This window comes from Notamacropus eugenii, chromosome 1 (genome assembly GCF_028372415.1).
Source record: "Notamacropus eugenii isolate mMacEug1 chromosome 1, mMacEug1.pri_v2, whole genome shotgun sequence".
Classification (NCBI taxonomy): Eukaryota; Metazoa; Chordata; class Mammalia; order Diprotodontia; family Macropodidae; genus Notamacropus; species Notamacropus eugenii.
This window is the reverse complement of record NC_092872.1, coordinates 38,074,652-38,096,800: the sequence shown is the minus strand read 5'-3', so window position 1 is coordinate 38,096,800 and position 22,149 is coordinate 38,074,652. Positions and strand designations below refer to the sequence as shown.

The 22,149-nt window shown below is 41.4% G+C and overlaps 1 protein-coding gene across 2 annotated transcripts in view; it reads right to left on the bottom strand.

The window, feature by feature from the left end:
* The window catches only part of GLDC (glycine decarboxylase), a 117,061-nt gene that overhangs the window by 24,972 nt on the left and 69,940 nt on the right, over nucleotides 1-22,149 (bottom strand). For both annotated transcript variants that reach the window (XM_072596917.1, XM_072596927.1), the window contains 5 exons: nucleotides 16,737-16,812; nucleotides 11,750-11,875; nucleotides 9,173-9,322; nucleotides 5,368-5,480; nucleotides 828-969 (listed from right to left, as the gene is read on the bottom strand). In XM_072596917.1, coding sequence (XP_072453018.1) covers nucleotides 828-969; nucleotides 5,368-5,480; nucleotides 9,173-9,322; nucleotides 11,750-11,875; nucleotides 16,737-16,812 — 607 coding nt within the window. The remainder of the gene's footprint in view (nucleotides 1-827; nucleotides 970-5,367; nucleotides 5,481-9,172; nucleotides 9,323-11,749; nucleotides 11,876-16,736; nucleotides 16,813-22,149) is intronic.

The window sequence follows — 22,149 nt, the reverse complement described above, 5'->3', positions numbered from 1 at the left end:
CTCTACAGTACTCATGATTCTCTACCCAATATTTAGAGCACAAATGGAAAACTGTATAATAATGGACCTGTGGGGGATGTGGGATGATGAAGCATCATGGTACCATCTCTGGAAAGATTTTTCAAATCACTGAGATCCACCTGCCAACAATATGGCCCATATCAGTTTATGGTTTCTCTAAGTAACTCCTGTTTCTGGCATTCAGGGTCTTTCATGATCAAGTTTCAGAGGTCCCTGGTCATTAGCCTTGTCATTAGATTCCCTTTCACCACCACATGGCATAATAGAAAGAGTGCTGGATTGGGTGTCAAAAGACCTGGGTTTCAGTTTTGGCTCTGCCACTTATTATCTGTATGACCTTGAGCAAAGCACTTCTCACTGCAAAGCCTCATTTCCTCACCTGTAAAGTAAGAGGATTGGACTAGATGACCTGTGGGTTTCCTTCCAGCTCTAAATCTACAATTGTACTATCTATTACGATTTCATCTCCCATTTTTCTCTTGACCTCTCCCATTTCAAGTTGCTCTCACACCATTTCCCAAGACCTGTCTTCTGTCCTTACCTTATTCCCTTTGTTGTCACAGGTCCTTGGGCACAGAGCCTGCTACCATTAGCCTGAGAACACTTGATATGTGTTTGTTGAATTGGATTAAATAGAAAATTTCCTCATTTACAAACCAGTAGAAAAGGGCCCCCTGCCCACAGGTCCCCAAGTACAACCCACCATATCCCTATTTGCCTACACTCACGGGAGCACATGCACATGTGCGCGCATGCACGCACACACAAATACACTCCATACTACTGACTATGCATATATTCCTCACCTTAATATATGCCCAAGAAATTGGCAAAATGGCACTGGAGCCCCAGGGAGCAGCGCTGACAGTACCCAAGGAATGTCCATCTTTATCCAGCTTTATTGGGATGACTGGATGGCTTGGTAGAAAAGGAGCAAGATGCTTCTTCCTAGGTAATGAAAAAAAAACCAAGTTGAAAAAATGTACAAAGAAATACAGCAGTTCCTTTCCATAGCTGACACCGAGGAAAGAGATCAAAGGATCATAGACCTGACGCGAGGAGGCACTTTAGAGGCTCGCTAGTCCAACCTCTACTCAAAAGGATAAATTCAGGCTCGGATAACTAACTGTCAGAGTTAGGATTTGAACCCAGGGATTTCTGACTCCAAGCCCAGCCCTCTAACCGCTTTAATAATTACTAGCATTTACATAGTGCCTACTATGTGCAAAGCACTATGCTAAATGCTTCACAAATGTTATCCCATTTGATCCTCTGAGCTATCGAGGAGGTAGGTGCTGTTATTCCCATTTTACAGTTGAAGAAACTGAAGCAGGCAGAGGTTAAGTGACTTGGCAGTAAGTGTCTGAGGTCACATTTGAACTCAGGTCTTCCTGACTCCAGGCCCAACACTCAATCCACTGCACCACCTATCTGCTAAATAAGGTTCCGGCTTTTACTCTCGGGTAGAAAGCAAAAAGGAGTCACAAGCCCTGGAAGTCAAAGAGAAGGACTCTCTCACTGGAAACTCTGCAGCAGAAGTCACATGACTCTTCATTAATGCCCTCCCCCCACCACAGCAAGGGTACATTAGTATTCATATGGACGGATTCACATGTGCCTTCCACTGGCCACTGGACATTCCACAAAGTGCAGAGAAGAAAGGACCACGTTTCCCTATCATGGAACCAGGGAATCTGGGTTTGAATCGCAGGTCCATCACTTACTGTGTGTTCTTGGTCCAGTCAATTAAATCTCTTGGCCCCAGCTTCTTTATCTATAAAATGAGGGGGTTGAACTAAACAACCTCTAAAGTCTCTTCTAACTCAGAATCTATGCCCCAATGAATTTAAGGAAAGAAGTAGGAAGGAACCCATCATTTAGTAAGCACCAACTATGTGCCAAGAGTCATCTTGGCACAAATCTTCAACACAATCCTGTTATTATCCCCATTTTACAGTAGAGTAAACTGAGGCAAAGAGATGTCAAGTGACTTGCCCAGGTGATCACCCAATTAGTAATTTTCTTAGGCCAGATTTGAACTCAGGCCTTCCTTGGGTGACTGGAAGCAAGGAGACATAGTTAACTAAAAAGTGCTGTGTATATATATATATGTATATATATATATATATATGCAAATATGTGCATATGTATATAAAGATATATCTGTGTATGTATGCATATATTTATATCCACTGTTATACCATACTGTAGTAACAAACCCTCCTTGCCCTCTACATCCCTCAACCCCCTCCTTTTATAGATGAGGAAACTGAGGTTCAGAAGGAAAGGGGCTTGCTCAAAGTCATTCATACTATCGAAACAAATGAATGCAAGTAGCAGGGTCAGGATAGGAACCAGGCAGGATCTGAACTTTCATTCCAAATTCAACTGTCTTTCCATTGCCAAATGGAATCCTGCCAAGAAACAACCCCGAACGATCCTCCCACCATCGCCATACTCTTCTCCATCTGCAGACTGAGAACCTTGCACAAGCTTGAGCCCACATATACAACCCCGTCCAAATGCGAAAAGGTTCACCTTATTCTCCCATAAGAGGAGGAGAGCTCAATCATTTTAAGATTTTTATTGGTGCTCATTTGTGTCCAATTCTGTGACCCCATTTGGGGCTTCTTTGGCAACAATACTGGAGTGGTTTGCCATTTCCTTCTCCAACTCATTTTACAGATGAGGAAACTGAGGCAAACAGGGTTAAGTGACTTTCCCAGGGTCACACAACTAGTAAGTGTCTGAGGCCAGATTGGAATTCAGGAACCATCTAGCAGCCCCATCGTAAAATAAATAATCCTAATTACAGGTCCAGAGCTACATAAGTAAGTGGTCAATCATCCACCCACTCTCCCATCAGCAGTATAGCACATTTCTGGAGGAAGGAACTAAATATTCTTTTCAAAGCCTTCAGGAAGTGGCTGTCCACACTGTTAATTTCAATTTCACAGTCTGAGTGAGTTAACAAGCATTTCTTGATGTTTGGTATGGCTTTGTACTTTGTTTTGCCCTTTCCTCCCAGCTCATCAAATATAGAGTGAGACTTGAGGCTGAGGAAAGGTGAATTCTGGGGATCCAAGTCATTGGTCAGTGTTAACAGTGGCTTGGTAAAAAAGCTTCACTTAATTTGTGAGTCTTTTAGGGAAAAGGCATCGTTTTTATTCAATAAGAAAAATGCTACAGCTACTAAGATGTGAAATGAAGTTCATCTACTGACACTAGCATTGGGTTATTGTGGGCAGGGAATTAGGCATGAATAGATAAAAGGCCTAAACTCAAATACTGACTTGGCTACTCTCATTCATTCATTCAACAGACATTTGTCAAGCACTTTTTCTTTGGGTGGGGGAAAAGGGGTAACTGGGGTTAGGTGACTTGTCCAGGTGTCACACAGCTAGTAAGTATCTGACACCAGATTTAAACTCAGGTCCTCCAGACTCCAGGACCAGTGCTCTATCTACTGTACCACCTATGCCCCCATTGTCAAGTACTTATTGAGCTCAGTGAAGAAAGAGGGACAAAAGGTCACTAAGACCCAGCCCTTAACTTTATGTGGCTTATAACAGGAGAACAAAAGATACAAAAATAATTATAACACAGAATACTGAAGGGTTGCTAAACAAAAATCTACGTGAGGTCTAGGGAGGGAAATTCTGTACCAACAGGAATATCAGGGAAGGCTTCGTGGAAGAGGTATCATTTGAGTTGAGTTTTGAAGTCAAAGAGGATATTCCACGCATAAGGAACATCATGAACATGGGTAAAGAGACAGGAAAACAGAAGATGTATGGGATCGTGGAGGTGGTGGGAAGGACTGGGGGCGCTCCAGCTTGATGGAAGAACAGGGGGTGCTCCAGCTTGACAGAAGGACAGGACACATGAAGGATATAATAGGACATAAGACTAGAAAGTCACTGTAATAATAGGATAGAAGGCCTTGAATGGCAAGCACAGAAGGGTTCGCTTAACTGTAGGGAGCCACCAAAGTGGGAGCGACATGATCAGATTTAAATATGATAAAGTATTCTATCAGTAGTAGTGGGAAGGAATGCAGGGGAAGGGGGTGGAAGTGGGAAGACCTTCCTACTGAAATCATCCAGGCAGGTAATAATGAAGATTTGTACTGTAACGGAGACAACTGGAATAAGGACATATCTTGTGTAGCAGAGATTCAACCGATAGGATGTCATCTGTAATTGGATATGAGATGTGATTCTACCTGTGTGGCCTTTGGCAAATCACTTCACCTCTCTAGGTTTCGTTAAACACTTAACAAACACTTGTTCATTAATTAGTCTGCAAAATGGGGGGACAGACCTCAATGATATCTAAGATTCTCTTCATCTATAAATATATATCATATAATAATCCTATTATCTAAATGCCAATTACGATTCATAACAGCCCATGCAAATTCTTGACCTGCTTGCCAAGCTCAGTATTCTTAATTATTTTGCATCTAAATCATTTCTTCTACTAGCTGCCAGTCCTTTAGAATTTCAACATTTATCTAAGGACATCTGGTTTGAACTAAAACTCTCTCTAAAAATTGTTGTTTAGTCTTCATTTGGGATGTTTTTTGGCAAAGATATTGGAGTAGTTTGCCATTTCTTTCTTCACCTTATTTTACAGATGAGGAAACTGAGGCAAACAGGGTTAAGTGATTTGCCCAGGGTCACACAGCTAGAAAGTGTCTGAGGCCAGATTTGAATTCAGGTCTTCTATCTACTGCACCAGCTAGCTTCCCTGTCTCCAAAAACAAAAAAAAAATCAAACCCATATACTTTGTAGACTTAGGCTAATTTCGAGAAAACTGTTGTCCTCATTACTAGACTATCCTAGAATTGTATACAATAAGGGTCCATTATGAGCAACCAACCTTTTTCTCTACAGGAGTTTTAAATGGTTAAGAAGTACTGGTGCTTATTGCAAAGGCAAAGATCGACATTTCTATGTGTGCTTTTGGGAAGAAGAAAATAGGCGCGGCAATCCTCTGTTACCTTCATGAGTAGTCACAGATAGGTTACAGCAACTACCTTGCCTTTAGGTTCATGGGTTTAAGAGCTTTAGGAGTGAGAGAGAGGAAAGGACTTATCCACGATGACAGAAGTAGTAAAACAAGAGTTAGAATTCAAAGCCAGGTCCTCTGACAACAGCTCTAGATCTCTTCCCACTCTGCTCCAATGTCATCTCATTTATGTCTTCCTATCATCAGTCTGAAAACTAGATAGGTAAAGGAAAAGGGCATGGCAAATCCTCAGAAAGAAAGATCAGCAAGTCAGCTATCTGTTATATTGTATTCCTCCCACTGGGATCCCAGAGCCATGCCTAGGAACTCACACACCAATAGGCCCCATTCCAGGCCCACCGCCACCATGGGGAATGCAGAACGTCTTGTGAAGATTTAAATGTGAGACATCAGAGCCAAAGTCTCCTGGACGGCAGAGTCCCACCTGTCAGAGAGAAAGATCAGAGGAAACAATCACTGGATGCTGAAAGAACTCCCCTCCTACCCAAGAAACACCCCCCCCCCCAACCCCACAAAAGAAGCTTAGAGGTAAACACCTGTGTGCATGCACAAGCGGTGTTCAAAGACATTGGTAAATCAGCAGTAGGAAGTCAATGTTGATCACACTACCCTCTTCTCCCATCAGAGAAAGACAAAAGTGCTGATCTAGGGAGAATGGCCAAAAGTGGGATCATCTTATGAGCTTTCATGAAATTTTATCAATACTGACCCTTCCCTTTAGTTAATATTGGACATCTCTACAATCAGGTAGGCTTAGGGTTGCTACAAAAGCAAGAAGATGTGCTTGCTTAAAGGGAGAATTGAAGATACACAAATGAGAGAGAGAGAGATATGTTTTGCATATATGATATAGATTTACATGGGGCTTATTTTATTTACTGTATCTGTGAACCTAACACCTAGAGCATTACCTGGCACATAGCAGGCACTAAAAACATTTGTTCATAGATGGACTGATTGACAGTTCAGAGGAAGAATGGTATAGTGGCTGAAGAGCTAGCTTCAAAGGCAGGAAAATCTAGGTCCAAAACTGACATCTAATACCCACTGCCTTGTCACCTAAGCAAAGTCATTTCATCACTTACCTGCCCCCAGAGCACTCTCCACAGTTATGCTGACCTGCGTTAGTAGAAGGAGCTTCCTAACCTGAGAGTTCCCTATCAATGAAATCATAGGTCTAACCCCTAGGCTTTTGTGTAGCTGATGCTCAGTTACATACTCAGTGATCAGGTCTATGTGAAAAGGAAAAGGTCTCAATTTTCCAAAGTGGCAAAAATTACCAACTTGTTATTGGGAACACATCCCTAGAATATTTTTTTCAGTCTAGCTAGCTTTTTAATTAAGTTTGACATGTTTCTTGGGGACACACACATTGGCTTATCACTGTTCAATCATGCCCAACTCTGTGACCCCATGGACCACAGCATGGCAGTATTGCCCATGGGGTTTTCTTCACAAAGATACTTGGAGTAGTTTGCCATTTCCTTTTCCAATGGATTAAGGCAAATAGAGGTTAAATAACTTGCCCAAAGTCATACAGCTAGTGAGTATCTGAAGCTAAATTTGAACTTGGATCTTCCTAACTCTAAACTTTGCACTCTCTCCATCGAGCTATCTAGCTGCCTTTACACAACTGGCTAGGAGAGCTTAATTAGAAGGAGTGAACCACCAAAGACTATCCATCAAAGACTTAAGGATGGAAAGGTTCTAGAATCATAGAATGTAGAGTCACAAGGATCTTTAGTGGTCATCAAGTCCAGCTCTCTCATCCTTTCTGATGAGAAAAGTAAGGGCTGGAGAAGGGAAGGGATCCAAGATCATGCCATCCTTGTCATGTTCCTCTTAACACCGTCCTGTGACAGGTGCTGAGGATGCTTACTAACATTCCTTCCTGTAAGAGCCTCCTTTCAGGTCTTATCTCTAATCTCTCCCTCTGATGCAGTTTTCCATCCTTTGTACAACCACTATACAACCCATTTTATGCACAGTTTTCATCGCAGTACTCTTCTACACAAAGACTTCTAACTGCTTCCAGAATATTCAAACTGCATATCCTGGCATTCAAGGCCCTCAACAATCTCCCACCAAAACCATCTCATTTTTACGGTTGAGGAAATTCCGAGAGAAATGGACTTTCTAAGATCTTGTAGGTAGTGAGAAGAAAAGCTGAGATTTAAATCCAGGGTGCCTCTCCCTGTTAGGAAGAAAATGGCCTGGAAATAAATGATAAATTGTCCCAATAAGCTAGGACAAAGATAATTCTCACTGCATACTCCAAAATTCAATGCCAGTTCAAGTCATTTCACAGTCATTCCTATTTTGAACACAGCAGAGGGTGACCATACTAAGCTTCCATACTTAACAAAGGAATGGGCCCAGGATTAGGTATTCTGTCTCTAAGACTACAAAGCAACATGCTGTCAGTGCACTGTATCTTTAAAAAGAGTCAGTGGGAAACATAGAGAAGGGAGGGGGATGATGGGTGGGGGAAAGCTCACTGTATTCAGGAGACTATTGAGCAGCTCAGGATTGTCTCCCACTCCCTACTGTGTTTTATCAGCAGAGCATGTTACAAAAACTGAAGAAATCATCAGCGTCACCCCCTAGGACATGCACAGCCATCTCTACTTTACAGATGGAAAAGCAGAGCAGCTGAGAGAGTAGATGATGGAGCCTCAGGCCACTGAGAAGTCAGCAAGTACCTCGAGCTCAGGAAGGGGCTCTAGCAGCTCATCTGGCCAGAGGCTGCCCCCAGAGGCTGCCCCCACAGGGCTCCATCACCACCGGCCAAGCTTGCTGGAGAAATATCCATTTTGGATTCCTTCCCAGCAGGACTCCAGTATTTGATACCCTACTGAAATGGGGAGCTGAGAATACAGAAAAAAGGCAGTGGGATGTAATCTTTGAAGGTAGAGGACCTGGGTTCAGATCCTAGCTCAGGTACTGAAAACCTGTAGGAGGAAGATGCTTAATCCCTTTAGGATCCTCATCCACAAAAGGAAAGGGTATGTTAGATGATCTCCAAGGCCCCTTTCAGGTCTAAATCTATGAAATTCAACCAATGTAGGAAGTAAGAAGAAAAATAAAGTACGATTTTTTTTTTTGCCTTGAAATTGCAGGTTTATCAGAGATGACTCAGAATTCACAGAGAACTCTTTTACATTCATCCATGCAAAACACATTTATCAAGTACCTACTGTGGGCAGATTAATATGCTAGGTATTGGTGAAGATATAAAATTTAGACAATACACATTTCCCATTAGTCTGTCAGGTCCGTGAAGGAAGGGTTAGTCCCTTTCCTAAACCAAGATCTTAAACAGAAATACAACATTTACAAGACAAATTCAAAACACAGTTGTTACATAAAGTCCTGGGGGAAAAGAGGAATTTCCATGGTGGGTGGGGGGTGGCCTTTAAAATGAATTCAGTAGGCAAAGCCAGGGAGGAAAGATCTTCTGGGAGTCAGACGCAGCCTAAGCAAAGTCATGCTACGCCGTCAGCAACAGAGAAAGTCATAGAGTGATGAGATAGAGCCTCAAAAATCAGGCTGGGAAGGATCTTGACTGCCAGGCAAAGGAAATGGAAAGCAGTAGGCAGTAGGCAGCCACCAAAAAACCCTGACGAACAAGGACATAACCAGACTAGATCTAGATACAAAAAAAGATTATTCATCAATACAGAAAAAACTAAGAGAACCTAAATAAAACGAACACTAAAAGCTGTGCAAGTGCAATGACTAATCTTGGCCCCAGAAAAGAGATGAAGGCAACTCTGACCTTTTCTCGGAGATCGGGGACAATCAATGCAGAATGTTGCACGTGCTCTCACATGTGTTCACTATATTCATTAGCTTTGCTCAACTGCTTGCCCCTTGTTAAGGGGGAAGCATGACTAGGTGAGAGGCTAAAGTAAGTATATCTCAGAACAGTGGTGTTTTAAAAACAAAAGCTTCAAAAAAATTTTAATTTTAAGAAAAACTATTGTAGCAAGAGTAAGGAAAAAGATCTGGAGAGAGAATAAAAGATCCTTTAGGAGGCTCCTGAAATCTTAGACTCCGGTGGTAATGAGGAGATGTACCAAGAAGGAATGAAAAGGAAGGCATAGACCGTCGCACCTGTGCATTCATGTTTGCTCCATCCAGGTAAACTTGGCCTCCATGTTGGTGGATGAGGTCACACACATCACTGATATTCTCCTCGAATACTCCATTGGTAGATGGGTAAGTGATCATGATGGCTGCCAGGTTTTCTTTATATTTATCTACCTATAGAACAGAAAAAGTGCAGGGAAATAAACCACTTGCATCTCCTGAATAGAAAGGAAAATGGCGTCACAGAATTTAGAATCTGGGTCATTTAGTCCAAACTCCTCATTTTACAGATGAGGAAACTGACGTCCAAAATGACTGGGTGATCTGTCCAAGGTCACACAGTGAAGAAAAGGCAGAGATGGGAACAGGAACTTGGTCTCAACTTCAAAAGCAACACCTTTTCTACGATACCTAAGCAGGTAGGTAGAGCAACCGATCAGGCACTGGACTTTGGAGTCAGCACGTCCTGATTTCATTCCTTCCCTCAGACGTTTGCTAGCTGTGTGACCCTGGGAAAGTCATTTATGCTCTGCCTCTACTTCCTCATCTATGAAATAGAGGTAATAAGAGCATCCACTATTTAGGGCTGTTGTGAGGATCAAAGGTGATAATATTTGTAACATGCTTTGTGAATCTAAAAGTAAAACATAAATGCTAGCTGCTATTATGACAACAGTCTTAGAATTTTTCTTCTTAAAATTGCCTGAATTCCCATGAGTAGCAAGGACATCTCAGCCACAATTACCCCCTCCCCCTATGCCTGCATGAAGATACTGTGAAAGAAAACCAAAAACACCTCTTCTAGTTAGTTCTGAACAGCCTCAGCTGGAGGAGGTTGATGTGATTTGCTCAATATTTTTGGACACAAATCTCTAAAGCAGGGTTGGTTGGTTTGTTTTTTAATCTGATTTTCTTGGTGTCATGGAAATGAGCGGAGGACCCAGAGTCAAGAGACCTGGATGTGAATCCTGGCTTGGCTACTCACCACCTCATGGGTCATGACTTGGGCAAATCCTTTCACCCAAGCCTCAAGTCTTCATTTGTAAATTTGTAAAATCCAAATAACAGTCAAATACTTATTTAGTCTAACTGCCCTGCAACTTGTTAGGTCTATAAGGTGAGCTGGTCAGCCAGTAAGCATTTACTGAACACCTCCTAATGTGCCAAGCACTAACCTAAGTGCTGGGGATGGCTGATCCAGTGTTTCCTCACTGCAAGTTTCCTTATTAATCAAAGGAATCATAGGCCTAATTAAAAAGACAACAGGCACCGAATCATTATTACTGTCTCAACCTTCCACTCTCCTTTATTTGAGTAGAGTGAATCTGGTATCCTCATCCCTCCCACCCCACACCCCCACCCCCACAGCCACCCTGGTATTTCCTTCTCTTCTTTCTCTGAAGAGAAATGAAGGAGAATTCTTAGCCTTGGCCTCCCGATAAATCACAGATACACAGAAAAGCAAATAGGTTTAGTCAAGCTATTAGACCTAGGTTCATGGGATAATTAAGTAAGGGCCAAAAAAAACCAAAAAACAAATGATTACATCCTACATTTGGTGGTCTTATAAAATGCACCCAAAGGCAAAGAACCTTCAAATTGGAGAGATCCGGGGAAGGAAGAAAGGAGGGAAGGAAGGAAGGAAGGAAGGTAGAAAGGAGGGAAGGTAGAAAGGAGGGAAGGTAGGAGGGAAAGGAGAAAGGAGGAAGGGAAGGAGGGAGTGAGGGAGGGAAGGAAGAAAAGAGAAAAGGAATAAATGGAAAAGAAGGAATGAAGGAAGGGAAAGTAAGGAAGGAAGAAGGAAAGAGGAAAGAAAAAGAAAGAGAAAGATGGGGGTGGGCTAGAAGGGATGTGCAGAACTGTGGAATCTTCTCTTTCCCCTGGAAGGCAGCCAGAGGAAGCTCCTAGCCCCTCAGCCTAATAACCTGAACAGGCAAATCTATTCAACTGATTTTCTTCACACTCTCAAGATTCCCCGGCTTGCTAGCCTACTGGCAGCAAGAAGATATGGTTGCTAAGCAACGTCTTTACCAGGGATTTGGGAGTGGGGGGAGGGAGGAAGGAGGAAGGCAGCCTGAAACTTTCAGCAGGTGAAGGCTGAAGCCGGGCTGCAGACATCTGGGTAATTTGCAAAGATGTTTTATTCCCACCACAAGTCTTGAACAGAAGGTTTGAAAATATGTGTGCCAACCTTAAAAGCAGGAAGGGGTGAGGAGAGAAGGAGGCAGATCAGAGTAACCTTAGACTGCTAAAGACCAGACTGACTTGCTTAAACAGACTCCTTAAATTCATGAATTAGAGGAGGGGATACAGTCTAATAATCTTCACCACACTTCTCTAAACTGGAGAAGAGGAGGGGGAAAGTCAAGGGGCAAGTGAATCCAGAGCCAAAAGTCCTTCCTGCCACTTTCTTACATGTTAGTGTGGATTGTTGGCTTCTAATTTTGGGTCACTTTCCCTAAATCTGCTCAGAAGACAGATGCCAGTTGGAAATTAGGAACCCAAGGTGAAGAGAAGGCATTCTCAGATGCCCTTCCCCTTCTTGCCCCCTTTCCTCATCCAAAGCCTCTAAGAGTCATTAACAGTAGGAATTATACTCACCATGGCTCTGAGATGCACAAGGTCAATACTCCCATTTTTGTCCACCTCCACTGGCTGAATCTTCATCCCTGCCATGTGGGCACTTGCAGGGTTGGTGCCATGTGCAGACTTAGGAATGAGGCAGACCTTAGAAAATGAAAAGTGGGCAGGGAGGAGAGAAGAATGAAGGTTAAAAAAAAGCCTATAATCGTCCTTTTATAAAGAAGTAATGTTAAGGAAGAATGAAAAATTCATCCAGATGTGTCTGGCACAAACAGTAACGAAATGAACCGCAAATACTTACCATGAGGGGCTTTTTTTTATTCCAGCGTGGCCCATTGAATGGTGTGTTATAATGAGCTGTAAGCTATGAGCTGATAAGCTCTCTTGCTTACAAATTGTTCAGAGGCGAGAGGAGTGGCTTTAATTTCAGTTCCTTCCCCCTCAATGTTTTATTTTTCTTAAAGATGGTGCAGATGTTCAGAATATTAGTACAACTTCCCCTCTCCCATTCAACCCCCCCCCCCCAAACTGTTACGGCCTCATTTCAATCTTGTCTTATACAGAAAACATGTAAATACAATGGAGGTGAACTGAAAAACGTAACTTCTTTCCCATCTGAGTTTTCTAGATCAAAAGTCTGTTGCTACCCCAGGGAAATGAGTCAGCTGGTTTTCCCTAAGTTCAATTTCACTTGTTCAAACATTGCCATGATAGAGGTACTCTATAAACTCAATTAATCAGAAACACCACAATGCCACAAGCAAAATCCTTCAGACTTAAATGTCAAATCCATCGTTGCTTAAAAAAGCATTCCCTGTTTTCTGGGTTCACGCAAACACTGGCTAACCTAGGATGCGCTGAAAGTTATGAGAAAACAAGGGGGAAAACAGAGAATCTTCCAGTTTCAGCACGGTAATTACTTAATTAATATTTATTGAACACCTATGTGCAAGGTACACAAATGAAGCATAAGCTTAATTAAGGCCTTATTTGCGAGAGCAAAACAAACCAAAAAATGCCTAAAAATCCCCTGTTAGGGAAAAACAGAATTATAGAAAATGAAAAGGCAGGTGATTGTGCCATCAGAAAGGATGATTATGAATAACACAAAGACATATGTAAAGGTAGTGACTGCAGAGTGAAGAATCAGAGCAATACACACTCTGATGACCTTAAAAGTGAAACTAGGATGCTTCCAGTGTGGGAACTTTCTCTACAGGACAGCTCTTAATAGGCAAGGCCCAGGGATCTGCTTGATGTACAAAGAGGTCACATATCTATTTAGCGTTAGGGTCAGGATTTGAATATAGATCTTTCTGACCTAGAGTCTTTGGAATGATTCCCCAAACTACTGGCCCTGTTTCCATTGTGGACCCCACAGACTTTGTCCAGGAGGAGAACTCCCACCTCCAACCACTAACCAGCCACCACTGATTGGCCAGGTAAGCCCTAGAGCTCCAGGATTAGCAACACCCACCCCCTTTCTCCCACAACCACCACCATTTGCCCAGCCCTCCTACCAGCCTGACTGTCAATCATGGAGGCAACCTTTATGGAGGTAAGACCTAGTAACTACCTTTGAAAATAATGTAACCCTACCTCCTCAGCACCCACAGCTACTTCAAGTCTAAAAAATAATAGGCTCATTACTAAAACCCTCAGCACTATCATATGTCCCAACATAAGAAACAGAGATGGTTTTATCAAGCAAAATGGCACTAAAGAGCATGTATTACCATTTACGTGGCTGCTGCATCCTCAGGATCCACTGGGTCTTTCCATCTGACTCTCAGCAGAAATTCCCTACCCCTTAGAGTGGGAAAGACTGTTTCCCATTTCCCTTTGTATCCCTAAGGTTTTGCACAGTGTAAAAAATTGTTTTTTCATTCATATATTCCTCCAAGGTCAGTGTTTCATCTACTGCCTCTCTAAATAAGAATAATGATCTCACAAACAAGGGCAATCAATCTAGATGTGGCACCCTGGACAGAGGGCCAGCCTCGAAGTCAGAAATATCTGAGTCCAAGACCTGTCTGTGACTTACTAGCTCTTGTAACTAGGGACAAGCCTCACTTTCTTCATATATAAAGCCGGAATAATAATGTGTACATAATATTACAGCACCTGCCTCACAGGGATGTTGTAGGGCTCAAATGTCATATGAATATCAATTCGTTATTAATGTTTTCAATAGAATTTTTCAAAAACATAGTTTAGAGAAGTCTGGGCTTGGACTCAGGAAGACATAGGTTTTGATCTCACTCCTAACACCAGATATGGGACCCTGAGCTAGTCACTGAACTTCTTCCTCACCTATAAATTAATAATGATGCCTGTGCTAGCTACTTCACAGCTCAAATGAGTTCATGTAAAATGCTTCGTAACCTTTAAATATGAATATTATTATCATTTACTACTGCCACCTCTACCACGGCTATTACTATGACGATAACTACAATATTAACTCTGTTACTATAACAGCTACTATTTAATTTCCCTCCTTAACTAGTAACTGAGCATTTGACAGAATGTATGAATGGAGGATGTGCTGGAAAATGTTTAATAACTGGCTCACTAAAAGTAGATGGCAGGGGCAGCTAGGGGGTAGGGACAGAGCACTGGCCATGGAGTCAGGAGGACCTGAATTCAAATTCAGCCGTGTGATCCTGGGCAAGTCACAACCCCATTGCATCAAAAAAACCCAAATGGACTGTACTTTTTTTTTTTTTAACATGTAAGTGATTAAATAAGTTAAGTAAATAAATGATACTAAACATTTTCTTTATCACTTTCTTAAGTCTAGACAATCAACAGAACAACAGATGAAGCCCTGATTTGTGGTATTTCTAAATGTCTAAGATATAAATGCTCACAATGAAAATTCTTCATGTGGCTCTCCACAGTTGTTCTAACTGGGTCCAGCACATCCCTGGAACATAGATGCATGTATGCATACATTCACACACACACTCACACACAAACCCCCTATATTTCACCAGAGATATTTAGAAGAAACTTGAGTGGTTCCCTAAACCACATTCATCCCTGCTTCATGATCTTACCAAAGGAAGATGTATTTCTTGGGAGTCACTATAGCATGCTATGTTAGAGCTGCATATGAGAGAAAAAAAAATCCTCCCCAGCTGCACAAGTGCACACGTCGTTCCTTATCTTTCCCTTTGACAACTGGAAAAGCCAGCCTCAAATGGAGCCTTTGATCTAGAAAGGGCCACAGACTTTCAAGCTTATTACGTCTCTTTTTACAAAGATTAGGAATTGTTCCTGCTTTTTTTGTGCAGCAGTACAAAACGTCATGTTCCCAGAATTGAGGAGACAAAAGACTGGACTTCTCTTATACATGACTGAGAATAAAATGGAACCGAATAAAGCCTTAGATATTTCTAACAGTGTTGATGAGAGTGCTAAAGGAGAAATATGTTATACACAAAAAAAATTTGTAGGACCACAAAAGGTAGAACAAGAAAGAAAGGAAGGGCAGGAGGTCCAGTGAGCCATAGGAGATTTTTCTTAAACGTAAATTATGTCCTGCTTCAGACAGATACTGGCTTGGGTAACCCTGAAAAGTTACTTCACCTCAAATGCTGAAGACAGCTCTGATAAGAGAATAAAAATGGCTGAAAATGTTATTCATTGATATTCCCATAAACCAATGAAACTGGTTAAAAAAATTACAAGGTCTTTGATTTTCTTTCTTCACCATTCTCTTTGGTTTCCCCAATTCATGGACATTCATGGCTATTTGTGTGGCATTAGGTTAGAAGTTTTGTGGAAGTGCGGGGGAAGCATGGAGCATGGTACGGTCTACAGGACAGAGGGAGTTACTCGTCAGAAGATCTTAACTCTGTTAGCTCTGTCACTAACTACCCATGTGATCCTAGGCAAGACACATCATTACTGATTTTCAATTCCCTCATTTGTCCTTGGGGAAGAAGGAGACTAGATTTGCTTTGACTTGCTTTGGAATTCCCTAATGAGAGCTGTGCTCTTGCTCAAGATATAAAAAAATCCCAAATTTGTGATTAAAAAAAATTTAATCAAATTTGGAGAAGTCTTTAAACCAATTTCAATTCCTCAACCAGGGCAAAGTAATCAAGACACATATTAATGGCACGTAAGGGCAGGAGAAGTGATCAGGGGAAAGACAGAGAGAAAACAGAATGTTCTTTTTGCTTTTTACTGTGCTTTTTAAGGAGAAAATTTTGAAATTTTTTAAATGTTTAGGTCAAACAAAATCAACCATGAAGGGAATAGTAAGCATATTCCACCAGGAGTGTGCGCGCATCTGCATGCGCCATCCCCTCACAATTGCCATCCCTCTAACAACAGCCATCTGGACACACCGCCATTTGTAGTCTCATTAATAATTCAATAGAAGTTCTAGCTCGGAATCAGTTACAAACCGATCCTAGTCTCCCTACCACATCTGAAAACTTTGGGATATACAATGCCCTGCCAAATGGATATATAATTCAACTGCTGTTAGAGATTAACTAAATTCATAGAAGACTTTAGCACCTGCTGGTCTAAACAATAGAACCCAATTGTATCAGCAGCTCCTACACAATGTTGGCTCACTAGCACCGAACGTGCACTCAGGGTAGCGGGAGGCCAGAGACACATGAGAAGGCCAGCAGGGCAGGGTAAGATCAAAGCACTCAGCAGAAAATACAAAACCATGTTCTCTTTCTGCTGCATACTCTGTGGGCATGAGCTTTACCTACCAGGAAGTGATTCATTCCTTCATTCAACAAATATTCGTTAAGCAATTATTGTGCACCCAAAACCATGCTGGGCAGGTACTATTAAGGAAATCCAGAGGCAGGCTGGGAGAATTTCGATTGAATTTATGTTCTTCCAAATGGCTCCATGAGATGTTTGGAAGGCAAGTGCCACCACCCCCCGTTTCAGAGATAGGAGGCTTGGGCAGGTTCATGCCTTTGCTGCCTCTCCCCCTCCCCCAAGCCTATCTTGTGTTCACACTCACAATTCGGCGATGCTCTCCTTTGCTGTTTAAGTAAGCCTTGATTGCAGCCAATCCAGCATATTCTCCCTGGGCTCCACTGCAAAAAGAACAAGGAGAGAGAACAGAGGTCAGGCTTCAGGTCTCTCTCATTTGCATTAATTCATTCAATATTTTTCAACACAGTTCTACCATGTGGGGGAATACAGTACTAACACTACACTAATACCACCTCATAGTATTCAGAGGTTATTTAAAGGGACAACCTCACCTATCTGAAATCAGGATATAACCTCAAAAGGTTTTCTGGAGAAACAGCACCAATCGGTGTCATAAACTAAGTAGAGTCCCTAAAGAGCATAAACGGGGTGGCCTGAAAGTCCTTCTGCAGCTTTAAGATTATTAAAGTTCAGGCTGTCACTCAGTGAACCACTATTGTGAACATAGGGTCTGATCCTATTCTAAATCTTATGTCACCTCAAGGACCCAACTCAGTGCTCTGCACATAACGAATCCGCCAATGTTTATTAAGATTCTACGATATGTCAGGATAGGGGTGATGAGAATATAAAAATAAAAATGAAACAATCCCCAATAAAACAAGTTCATTGAAGGAAAGTGTTAGTTGAGAGCTACTTAAGGTGTGGTCCTTCCCATAGGCATATGGATTTTACAAAGCCTGGGCAAGGGGGCAGCCTGACCCAAGGGCCTCTGCCTAATCCTACAGCCAGCCCCAAGCAACTAAGGCAGGGCTTAAACAAGCATCTTCCAAAGCTCAGAACCCACCATCATTAAATGGTTTAATGGGTTTGTTTTTGAGACCCCAACACTCAAGGGAGAATTTCCCAAGATGTCCCTGAGTGTCTCTCTTCAGTCAACCACAGCAATTTCTATAGAGGTGACTCTCACATTACTGTTCTCCCCTTTCTTCCCCCCCGGAGAGGAAGTGAATTCTAAATTCTGGTTTAAATCCTGGATTCTGTCATGCCTTTAGGAATACAGCAATCAGGCTCAGGTCTGCAAAAGTTGGTCCATGGGGTAGCACTAGATTTGGAATCAGGGACCTGTCATCAGTTCCCAGCTCTGTCACATACTAGCACGTGACCTTCTAAACCCTAGTTTACTTGTCTGTTTAAAACAACAGCAACCACCACGACCACCACCGTCAGCACCCTACCTTACCAGAGTATTGAGAGGATCACATGAGACAACGTCTGTAAAGTTTTTTGTTATTCTGAAAGTGGTATGTGAATGTTAGCTATGATTAGGATAATTATCCCGCTCTCCAGTCAAGTTGGCAGTGACTATATATAGCACATGCCTCGGAAAACAACAAAGAAAAAGCAAAGAGAAGGGGGGAATATCTCCCTCCAAAACACAGAAGAAGTAGCTGACTATTAAGGACACAGGGATAGCGTCTTGTCTAAACCTTGAATATGTTCCAGTTCCTGGCACAATTTTCTGCACAAAAAGATGCCAAACCAATCAATCAGGCAGCATTTATAGAATGAAAAAGAAGCCAAAATAAGCAATAAAACTAGAGGGTAGTCCCAGGACTGAATGTGTTTAAAAATAAAGGAGAATTTTCTTTTGATTAGAAGGTACATTAAGAGACTATCTAGTCCAGTCAGCTTTTTATGAATGAGGAAACTGAGGTCTCCCAAAAGGCAAACACTTTCCCCAAGTTCCCACAGCTAGTCAGAAACAACTGAGGTTTGGACCAACATGCTCTGACTTCAGATCCAATGCATGTTCCACTAGGGCACACAGCTGCCACAAATGGCCCTAAAGTTTTATTCTAAATTACTCATTAAGAAGCATTTTTTTAAAAAAAGCCCTGGTCCTAGGGTTAGAGGTCAAACGGCAGAGATCAGGACAACATCCTGAGAACATGGAGTTAAGAGCCTAATAGACAACGGAGCTGGAAATACAAAGCAGCTCAGCCACAACAAAGGCACCTCTTTTTCAATCAGTCAACATTCATTGCCTACTCTGTGCTAACCACGGTAAGGGAGCTTCTCTCGGGTTTTGTTTTTCCCCTGAGTTTTTCATGTGATTTCTATTAATACTTCTTTTGCAGAGAAGCTGGAAAAGTGAGCTAGACCAAGAGAGAAATGGGGGTGAGAGGGAAGGTGAGGAACATACATGGTCATCCAAGAAGGGGGCAGTGAGAAGGTATGACCTGTTAAAAGACTTAACTGGAAACACTGGATGCCTTTGGCCTTAGAACCTCATAAACTCAGCAGTGTTTCAACTTCAGAGGTGGAAGGCAAGAATGATACCAATTTCAAATGAAATGTGAAGAAGGGTCCCTTAGAGGGACCACTAGCTCCACCTACAGGTGGAAAACATTTGCATATCACAAATAGGAAGATGTTCAGAGAAAATAATAGGTATGTGAAGGGAGTAGAAAATAGAGGAATAACTTTTTTAAAAGAAGAAAATGGTGAACCTTTTCCTTCAGGCTACACTTTATCCAATATATTCACTCTAAAAGTACAATATTGTCCTTCCAAAAAGTATGAGATGACATTTAAGGCATGAAGTAGAATGCTGAAATTGGAGTCAGGGAGACTTGGGTTCCAAAATTCCCCTTTCTGGCTTACCGGAGACTTGGGTAAGTTTCAGTTTCTTCATCTATACAATGGAGGTAACAATTATATGACCTACTTCAAAAGGTTAGTCATGAGAGTCCAACAAGGACGTCAGTGAAGCTCTTTGCTTTAAAACCTTATATAGTTGGGTATGATCAAATAATCATTATCATTAAAACACCAGAAATATGAAGCAGCCTGATGTAAGTGGCAAGTTTACTGGATTTGAAAAGTCTGGAGTCTGAATATAGGCTCTGAGATTTGCAACCTGTATGACCTCAGATGAGGTTAACTCTCCTTCAAATTACCATGTTTTACATACATATTTACACATAAAACATATACATAATAACACATACATATGCATACACATTGTATGTAATGTATGCACAGTATATACATCGTGTTTTTTACATTTGTATTATAAAAATAGATACACCTTTTATTTATATATGTATATATACACATATGTGTGTGACATTATAGTGCATGTGATTTTCTGTCTACATGTTGTATCCCTAGAAGAACATAAGTTTCTTTAGAGAAATGACTCTTTTTGTTTCGTTTTTGCGCTCCTAACACACAGAAAAGTAAGCACTGAACAAAGACTTGCTGGATGGAATCATCTGTAAAATGAGGATGTTGGACTAGAGAAAGCTCTAGAACCTATGAACCTCTGTATACCTAAATTTTACATAATTATATAATAGAACTATAGTTAAACTCTAATTAGATTTTTTCATGATACCCTTGATGGAACCCAGAACCCAGGACTAGTTCTGGACTTTGACATCCAGACATTCCACCCCCAGCCTCCATCTCTGACATCTCTGACATCTCTGGCCATTGGTCCCCTTTGTCTAATGTTTACCCTTAATACGAGACCCCTTCACAATCCCCATGTTCTATAGTAAGATAGTAACTGTGAATTGAGACAAATTTGCATCTGTCTTATCCCTTGTTGGAGCCTTCGCTGACAGATACGTTTTATTCAATGTCGGCTCCCATAAGCCAGGCAGAGGCTGCACGCGTGGCCATCTGTTAGGGCTGATTTTTTGGAGGGTATTTTCTGAGTTGGACTAGATGGTCCTTAAGGTCTGTTCCAACTCTGAGACGGTCTGGTTCTGATTCTGTGATTCTTTCAAACATCTCAGTTTGTAATATTCTTTGAAAAAAAAACAAAAACAAACACCTCCATCAAACACCCTCTTCCGTGTGAGTCACTCACAGAAGGTGTTTACTGCTGTCGTCTCTTCTGACACAAATATTATCCCTTAATTATATCACAGATTTCTAAAGTGGATGAGTCTGCTTCCACACTATTCAACATAGAGACTGTTTAGAAGCAACGGCAACAAGTATGAGCAGACTGTTTTAGGCAAGTGGGAAAGGATGAGAAACAGAATGTTAATTCAGTATTCTTAGACAACTCTTTCCACACAGCTAACAGTGACTACATGGGATTTCTAGACTCAAGTTCCAGGTGTCTAGGTTGGCAGAAAGAATTACATTTCCTTAGCTTCCTTTTCCTTGGGCTTTTTAGCTCTCAGATACAGTCGGGCAGATGAAAACAGAAATGGAAAGTCTAGAAGATGGTTTCATTTTGATGCTACATTTTAATACCTATTTTACCCATTATGGATTCAAGATGATGTATCATCAATTTCAGTTTGGTAATAAACACACACACACATACACATGACTACATCCACATATACATACATAAGCAGACAGCTGTTTAAGAATATAGCATCTGAGAAGGAATTTGGATTTCTGAACCATGGCTTAAAATGTAGGAATGATGGGCTCCTGGCCAGAAACAGAGCAAAACTAATAAAGGTTATTAAAAATATCACATGCTTACCTAGACACTTCTAGGTCTATCCCCCAAAGAAATAAAAAGGGAGACCCATTTCCATCACACACACACACACACACACACACACACACACACACACACACACACACACACACACACTCATTGTAATGGCAAGAATCTGAAAACTATTAAAGTATCCGTCAATTGGAGAATGGCTCAACAAATTATGATACATAAATATAATGGAATGCTACCATTGTGCTATATGAAATAATGAGTGGGAGAGTGTCAGAGAAACCTAAAGACTTATATGAACTGATGCAAGATGAAGTAAGCAGAACCCGGAGAACAATTTGTATGATAACAAGAAAAAATTTGACTCTGGGATCTCATTCCTAACAACAGATTGGATCTGATTATGGCGGTGGAAATGATGTTACCTACAAGGGAAGTGACTACTCCATTTCTGAGTTTGTGACAGAAGTGAGGAAAGTTGAACATAATCTGATGTGTACTTTAGATTTAGGGAGAGCAAATATCTAAGAGTTCTGAAAAAGGAAAAGGAGGAGCCTGTGCACTAAAATTCTGCAGGGGAGTTTTAGCCAGGATGAATAAGATTTCAAGAATAAGACTCCAAATAAGCAAAGCAACAAACCCCAAAAAACCAAAGAGAAACAATTGTGATGAGTAGAAAAGAAAGGGCACTTGTCTGAAATGAGTCCAGTAGTACACTGATGCCACCATGTACAAGTCTGTGAGAGAAGGTTGTTCAATTTTCAACGTGAGTCGTTCATACCTCAGAAATCAGAAAATGCTACAAATCAGGGCTTGAGTTAGTTTTGTTGGTTGTCTAGACATTGAAAAGTGATAGAGGAAATATTAATAATGTAGACTGATCTTAAAAGTATGTCCCATATATTTTGTTGTTAAATGTTTTCCTGCATATCACCTGTTGCTAAATGTTTGAGAGCACACTACTGAAAGTGAGTGACAAAGATGCACAGGAAAGTTCTCAGACAATTCA